General features: G+C 57.8%; 2 protein-coding genes across 2 annotated transcripts in view; both read left to right on the top strand.

Annotated features, from left to right (window-relative positions):
* CARNS1 (carnosine synthase 1) overlaps positions 1-3,369 on the top strand; it is an 8,548-nt gene extending 5,179 nt beyond the window's left edge. Inside the window, exon 7 of the mRNA XM_004713715.3 lies at positions 1,267-3,369. Within this exon, the coding sequence (XP_004713772.1) occupies positions 1,267-2,493 (1,227 nt within the window). The 3' untranslated portion in view covers positions 2,494-3,369. The remainder of the gene's footprint in view (positions 1-1,266) is intronic.
* A 3,387-nt stretch (positions 3,370-6,756) lies between these two features.
* RPS6KB2 (ribosomal protein S6 kinase B2) overlaps positions 6,757-7,959 on the top strand; it is a 5,204-nt gene continuing 4,001 nt past the window's right edge. Inside the window, exons 1-4 of the mRNA XM_004713580.4 lie at positions 6,757-6,886; positions 7,141-7,181; positions 7,274-7,394; positions 7,602-7,674. Coding sequence (XP_004713637.1) covers positions 6,809-6,886; positions 7,141-7,181; positions 7,274-7,394; positions 7,602-7,674 — 313 coding nt within the window. The 5' untranslated portion in view covers positions 6,757-6,808. The remainder of the gene's footprint in view (positions 6,887-7,140; positions 7,182-7,273; positions 7,395-7,601; positions 7,675-7,959) is intronic.

Below are 7,959 nucleotides of genomic sequence, written 5' to 3'. Positions count from 1 at the left end.
TCACCGCGGTAGCCTCCCTTTGCCGAACCTTTAGACATGCAGGTGGGACATTCGTGTCCCCATTGGACAGATGGGGACACTGAGACCCAGGGTCTAGCCTTTTCTTTGCTGGCTCTTATCTCCTACAGTGGTGGCATCCTCTGACCCCTCCCTCCCCCCGCCCCCAACCCATCCGGTGTCTCCCTGCCCCTTGGCCCCTTGCTTCACACCAAAGTTATCCCTTGAAACGTCACTCCACAGTTACATCATATTATAGCCCCGGGGCATCCAGCCACCTTCCCTCCTTCCTCGGGAATTGCCACTGTACTGGTGTGGACTGCACCCTGACAGTGGGGTGGGGTGGAGGCAGAGGGTGACAAGATGACCCCAGAGCCGAGGCATGGGCCACAGATGGGGAGGGCCTCCAGGCCAGTGGCATCCCTGGGGTGGTTGTCACTCACTGCACGGAACTCGGTAACTCATCACATGCTTGGTGGTCAGGGTGCGGGCGTCCAGCCTTTAAGCAAAGGGGAAGGTCTCCACCTGGGCCAATGGCAGAGGGCAGGAGCTGCGGGAGGCTGGGGGGCAGGGCGGGGCTGGGACCATGGACCAGGCTGCTCACTTTCTCCAGCCAGGGCATGACACCCGGTGAGTTACTGCCCTGAGTGAAACCAGCCTAGTGACACCACTGTCCCAGAATCTGTGCATGCAAATGACAACCAAGAGCATGACCCAAAGGGACCAAATGCCCTGTCCTGAGTCCGAGGCCTGGTGGTTTCTGGCCACCCCCCACCCCCCAGGTTGTAGGCCTATCTGGCCCTCTCCCTCGGCCAACCTTGCCAGTCACTGCTTCTGCCCCTCTTCGGGGCTGGCGGGGAATTCATCAGCTCCCAGCAGGCCCTGCACCCCTCCAGGATGGCCCTTGTCCATCTCTGCACCTTATCTTTATTCCAGCCTCTGTAAATATTTAATGAGCACCTATTTCGTGCTGAGGAGCCCTGGTGGTGCAGTGGTTATGCAGTAGGCTGCGATCCACAAGGTCAGCAGTTTGAAACCACCAGCAGCTCCTCGGGAGAAAGAGGAGGCTGTCTGCTCTCGGAAACCCAGAGGGCGCAGTTCTGTGCTGCCCTACAGCATGGCTGTGAGTCAGCATCAACTCGATGGCAGGGAGTTTCATTAGGTACCAGGCAGTGTGCTGGGTCCCAGGAGAAGGCAGGAAAGATCCCAGGCCGCCTCCCTTCCCACCTGGAGGCCCTGAGCGAGCACCCCCTCCTGTGCCTTCTGTAGCTGCACCTAGTGGAGTCGAACCCCACGCACTTCGCCTCCCAGCTGGTGCACACCTTCATCCACTTCGACGTGACGGAGCACCGCCGGGATGAGGAGAACGCTCTGCTGCTTGCCGACCTCGTGCGGGCCCGTGGCCTGCAACTGGACGGCTGCTTCTCCTACTGGGATGACTGCTTGGTGCTCACAGCCCTGCTGTGCCAGGAGCTGGGGCTGCCCTGCAGCCCGCCCGCTGCAATGCGCCTGGCCAAGCAGAAGAGCCGCACCCAGCTGCACCTGCTGGGCCAACGAGGCCCGCCCTGGCCGGCGCCCGCCCTGCACGCCGTGCCCTGCTGCCCGCTGGAGAGCGAATCAGATGTGCAGCGGGCCGTCCGCCAGGTGCCCCTGCCCGGTGTCATGAAGCTGGAGTTTGGGGCAGGCGCGGTGGGCGTAAGGCTGGTGGAGGATGCACCACAGTGCCACGAGCACTTTGCCCGGATCGCCCACGACCTGCAGGGCGAGGCGGACCACCCGGGCATTGGGCTGGGCTGGGGCAACGCCATGCTGCTGATGGAGTTCGTGGAGGGCACAGAGCATGACGTGGACTTGGTGCTCTTTGGCGGCCAGCTGCTGGCCGCCTTCGTCTCCGACAACGGCCCCACACGGCTGCCGGGCTTCACGGAGACGGCAGCCTGCATGCCGACGGGGCTGGCACCGGAGCAGGAGGCGCAGCTGGTGCAGGCAGCCTTCCGCTGCTGCCTGGGCTGCGGGCTGCTGGACGGGGTTTTTAACGTGGAGCTCAAGCTGACCGGAGCCGGCCCACGACTGATCGAGATCAACCCCCGCATGGGTGGCTTCTACCTGCGGGACTGGATCCTGGAGCTCTATGGTGTGGACCTGCTGCTGGCAGCCGCCATGGTGGCCTGTGGTCTGCGGCCCGCCCTGCCCGCCCACCCTCGAGCCCGCGGCCACCTGGTGGGTGTCATGTGTCTGGTGTCCCAGCACCTGCAGGCGCTGAGCTCCAGCGCCAGCCAGGAGGCCCTGCAGGCCCTGCATGAGCGGGGTGTGCTGCGCCTCAACATGCTGGAGGAAGCCCTCATGCCCGGCAAGTATGAGGAGCCCTACTGCAGCGTGGCCTGTGCCGGGCCCAGCCCTGCAGCCGCGCGCTGCCGCCTGCTGGGCCTCTGCCAGGGCCTGGGCATCGACGCGCCCCACTACCCAGTGGCCCACTTCCTGTCCCACTTCAAATAACACTGGGCGCCTGCTTGGGGAGGGGGACCGATTGCGGGGAGAGGACTGTGGTGCCCTCTGCTCCTGGGCAGAGGCTCCCCCTGCCTCTCTCTTCATCAACTTGCCCCCTGGCTTGACCCTCTTCAAGGCCTCAGATCTATTCCTCATCAGCACGGCCACGTCACTTCCAAGCGCTCCTGAGCCACGACACAAAAGGATGTGGACTGGAGAGGCCACGGGACCCTCCTGTCCTCCCAGAGCCCACAGCAGACCCAGCATTCAGGTCTTGAAGAGGTCCAAACCGCCGCACCTCACTAACCCCTGGCCCTAACCCTGGCCCTCCCCCAAGGCCTCTGAGTCTCTTCTTCCTCTCACCCCGTCTGGGTCCCCCGAAAACCTTCAACTCACCCCCTGCCCTCTTAGTGAACAGATCCCAGGATAGTTCTTGGACCTGCTGGTCATGCCCTCTGGCAGGGTTCACCTGCCTCCCTTGGCCTGGGCAGTGGATGCAGGTGACCCCAGCCCAGCAGTCATCTCTCCTCTCATACCTCCACGGGGGAACGGGCTCAGAAAAGTGAAACAATTGGCTGCAGGTCACATCACAGTGGACAGAGGGGCGGGGTTTCTGTTGTAAGTCATACACGCCTACTCAGCTCCGGGCCAGCTCCCCACGTTCATATGTCACCCCGAGACACACGAACACCTGTCCTGTCCCACCTGAGCCGCGGGCATGGCTAACGAACATGGGGGAATTCATCGCCCACCGCAGTGTGCACCCCGGATGCAGAGAGGCCGCGGTCAACGCCCGTCTCCAGGCAGCACAGAAGCTGTGATGAACAGTCCCATGGGCATTCCACACCACCTTTCCCGCACCCCAATAAAGGCTGATGGACTAGTGATGTGTCAAAAGTCATTTGGGGTAGGTGACAATGCCTCCAGGTTCAGTGAAAGGCTAGGGGTGCAGGGACGTGGCCAGGGGTGCTAGCGGCATAGGGAACCAAGGACACACTACAGCACCAACCAGGTCTCCGGCCACCCTACAGCTGCACCAGAAACGTCCTGTGAGCCACACGAACCCAGATAACTCTGAGAGCCTGGGGACACCCGACTCATCTGATTATCCTCGGGCCTCCTCATCCCCTCCGAATGCTTCCAACCCCCAGAACTCCTGCTCAGCATTCTGGCCCCAATTCACCCCCAGGGAGCTCGTCCAGCAAGAATCCAGGGCCAGATGTAAAGCCACAGGTGAGGGTTGGTGTGTTCACTTGTTCCTATGTGCAACGAAGGTTGACTAAGCTGCTATTACACGTTACGTCTTGGAAGAAGTTCAGCCAGAATGCTCCTTGGAAGCGAGGATTTTGTCTCACATAGCTGCAACATGTTATGGGGGTGGGGACCCAAAGAGGGGAATCAGCCTTGATGAAGAAGAAGTTCCTCTGAAGAGGAAGACCGTCAACGCGATGGACCGGCACAGGGGTTGCAACAACAGGCTCAAACAGTGATTGTGAGGATGGGGCGGGGCTCAGGCAGTGTCTGTTTTGTTTTGTGAGTCAGAACCAGTCAGATGATAAGATGGTATACCAAGGAGCGATGGTTAAGTATTCATCTGCTAACCCAAAGGGTGGAGAACCCACCAGCCATTCTGAGAGAGACGGCAGTCAGCTTCCGTGAAGATTCACAGCCTTGGGAACCCTAAGGGGCGGTCTGTTCTGTTGTATCGGGTCAGTGTGCGTTAGAAGCCAGTGCTTACGGGTTGGGCTACGATCCACAAGGTCAGAAGTTCAAAATGATCGGTCACTAGGTAGGAGAAAGACAGGACCTTCTACTCCTATAAAGAGTTACAGTCTTGGGCACTCACAGGAGCGGCTCTAGCCTGTCCTATTGGGTCACCGTGAGTCAGCCTCAACTCTGGCGTGAAATGAGATGGATGGAAACAGGCCTGGTGTTTATCTTCTTGGGTTAATAGTCAGTGCCAATATTTGATGGTTTGAATCCACCCAGTGGAGTCAGAAAAACCTGATAATCAGCCTCCAAAGATTACTCACTCTTGTTGAGTTGATGGGCCTCATGTTGATGTCAGTGCCACCTTTGGGTTCGGACGCAGTCACTCTATGTGCAACAGAAGGAAACACTGACTGGTCTCTTTCTATTTGTGGGGGAAGCCAGTCCCTACAACTAATCACGGGTTCGGTAGGCGCAATTGTACGGTTAAGATACATAAAGATTATAGTCATAGCGTAGAGAAATAGGAGAGATGGGAGAGAGAGAGTAAAATGAAGAAGTTAGACACATTTCATGGTAGCATGCTCACCTCAGCTCCTCTTGGTGGTCCACATGGAGGTGGGAGACGAGAAGGCAGGAGAGAGCTCTCAAGGGGTTTTATTTCTAACCAAAGCTTATATATCTTTGGGGGCATGCAAGTCCCCTGATTATAGATAACAATGTACATCATAGGAAGGGGTTGTAACACAGGCAATATGAGCAATATGAGGGGTGTGACCTAGGGGTGTACACACAATAGCAAAGGGAAGGAATAGGGATACATATGTGGCAAGATGGGTGGACCCTAGACTCAATATAGTAGCTTAACCTTAGTCATCCTTGAGTGGTCCGAGCCTTGCCTTTGGGCACTCCTTCATGGGAACAATATCAGAAGGAAGTGGACCTACATAGGGTGAGTCAGATTATACAGTCTGGTTGCTCTAGATAACCTTAAGGAGAATAATCTCTGACCTGCTTGCGTTGACCTCCTAATGTACAGTCAGTCATTTACCATGTGTAGCAAGCAGCGTCTTGGGCTTGGCATATATTTGGGGGAGACAACTTGGGAGAAATCTCTCTGTACCCCACATCTATTCTCACAACCATTGCTATTTTGCAGCCACGGGGTCAATTCATCTTGAAGGTCTTCCTCTTTTCACCAGCCCTTTTGATAACACATTCAAAGTCCACTAAGCAAAGTCTCACCATCTTCACTCCTAAGGAGCCTTCTGGTTTGCGTCTTTTCGAAGACAGATTAATTTGTGTATTCAATCTTCTTCACCGACATCATCACCCCAAGGCATGGATTCGTCTACGGTCTTTCTTATTCTTTGCCCAGCATGAACCTGCATCCGAGACCACTGGGAATATTTTGGCTCCGATCAGGTGCACCGTGCTCCTCAAAGTGATGTCTTTGTTCCCTCGCACCTGAAAGAGGTCGTGCGACAGCAGATTCAGGTTTGCCCAATGCACTGCATTGCTTGGTTGCTTTCTTCCATTCTAAAATAAATCATTTTACTGGGGGCTCTTACAGCTCTTATCACAATCCATACACATTGATTGATTTCTTGATTGCGGCCTCCAGGGGCCTTGATCATGGATTCAAGTAAAGTGAAACCCTTTTACTTTGATCTTCGCCCCAGGTATCCAGATGTTGTTTAAGAACATTTGTTTTCTTTGCACCAAGGAGGAATTTATTCTGAAGGTGTGATCTTTGATCTTTATCAGTAAGTGCTTCAGTGGGACCAAGTAGAACGGGGACTTCATAGTTTCTAATGCTGTAAATGTTGACCTATGTCAATGGCCACGCCTTCCCTTCCCCCACCCCGCCCCCGCCTAACGCTTAACCCACCGCACCACCCTGGCGGAGAAGCCCAAGGTTTACGAGTGCAACACGTGGGGTCACCGCGGCAAAAGAGTTGGATTTTGAATCAAGTACGAGGTGATCGACTCACTGAATGCTTCCCAGTCGACAAGAGGACAAACTGCAGCGCAAGCCCTGATTGATCTGGGGTGATCCAGTGGACACGAAGGAACTGGGCAACCGAGCCTGGGAGGGCGTAGGGCACGGAGCAGTCATCCGGTAATGTTCTCACTGCAGAGTTCTCATGGTAGTTAGGGAGCCGCCACCTTTTCAGGGGCGAGTAAGTAGGAAAGGGGACGGGACCCCGCTTTTCTCACCACCCAGCCAGGCTGGCCACACATAGGCTGGACCAGGGCTGGAGGCCAGTCGACAATCCCGTCCCGCCCGCACGTTTGCATTTCCGACCGAGCCTCATCCAGACTCGATTTCTCTTCACAGCCAAGGGTGCCCCAGGGTGGTGGGGACCCGCGGGAGCCGTGCCGAGAGGAATCTCCCCACCCTGGAGACTGGCCTCCGCGGAGCTCCGGAACTACAACTCCCGAAAGACATTGCGAAGAACGCCAACCTGTTCGCGGGAGGGTGACGCTTTGCGTGCGTCATCCGGGTGTGCGACGGCCGCCGCCGCAGGATGATGACGTCTGCAGAGTGCCTGCCTGTCAGTCCGAGGGCCGCCAGGTACGGCCCCAGGGGGCCCGCGGGGCCGGTCCCGCCATGGCAGCCGTGTTCGACCTGGACCTGGAGACCGAGGAGGGCAGCGAGGGCGAGGGTGAGCTAGAGCTTGGCCCCGCGGTGAGTTCCCCGCCGGGCCCCGCCCCCGGAGTGGGCTCAGATCCGCGCAGACCCGACTTCTTGTCAGGCCCGGCCCCCGTCCACCCCGCCCTCACCTCTCCCCGCCCCTGTCCCCCGATTCTGCCTCTCCTGCCCCCAGCCCTGCTGTCTCCCCTGCCCGACCTCCGTGTGCCTCCCGGGCCAAGCGGTTGAGCTGGGGGCGGGCAGCGGCTTCCTGGCACGTCCCATGGCGCTCACCCCTCGGTTTCTCACAGGACGTGTGTCCCCTTGCCGAGTTGAGGTCGGCTGGCCTGGAGTGAGTGAGGGTCGCGTTGGGGGAGGGAGGTGGAGTGGAGAAGGGACCCCTGCGTCCTGGAGCCCTGCCCCCATTCACGTCTGTATCCACAGGCCTGTGGGGCACTACGAGGAGATGGAGCTGACAGAGACCAGCGTCAACCTGGGTCCCGAGCGCATCGGGCCCCACTGCTTTGAGCTGCTGCGTGTCCTGGGCAAGGGCGGCTATGGCAAGGTACCCCCCTCTCTGCCCCCATCCCCGACCTCCCTGCACTCAGCGAAGGGTTCTTGGCAATCAGCAGAGCCACGGGCGGAATCTGGAGATAGAAAGGATGGAGGGAAGGACCATCCTCGCAGAACCTGGAAATCTCGCCTACCCCACCCTGGAGCTTCAGGGTGGGGCTTCCGGAGGGAAGTTAATCCGGTCTCCCTTGCCCTACAGGTGTTCCAGGTGAGAAAGGTGCAAGGCAGCAACACGGGCAAAATATATGCCATGAAAGTGCTGAGGAAGGTGAGTCATTCGTTCAGCCAATGTAGCTTATTGTCGCCTGTCTCTCCCATTGCCTGGTGCCTGCTGGGAGGAGACCAGTGCATACATGGATTTGGTCCCTGATCTGGGGGGCCCCCATGTGTGGCCCTTGGCTGGCTTGCTGTCCACGGTGCTGTAGTTCTCAGTGGGGAGCAATGTTATATACCCCAGGGGCCATTGGCAATGTCTGCAGACAATTCTGATCATCCCCTACTGAGAGAGTGTAATAGTCTAGGTACTTTAGAGAAACAAGTCCACAGCAACTCATGTA

Source organism: Echinops telfairi, unplaced genomic scaffold (genome assembly GCF_000313985.2).
Source record: "Echinops telfairi isolate 266 unplaced genomic scaffold, ASM31398v2 ScPeMD7_7417;HRSCAF=8455, whole genome shotgun sequence".
NCBI classification, from domain to species: domain Eukaryota; kingdom Metazoa; phylum Chordata; class Mammalia; order Afrosoricida; family Tenrecidae; genus Echinops; species Echinops telfairi.
This window is presented reverse-complemented; position numbering and strand designations above follow the sequence as displayed.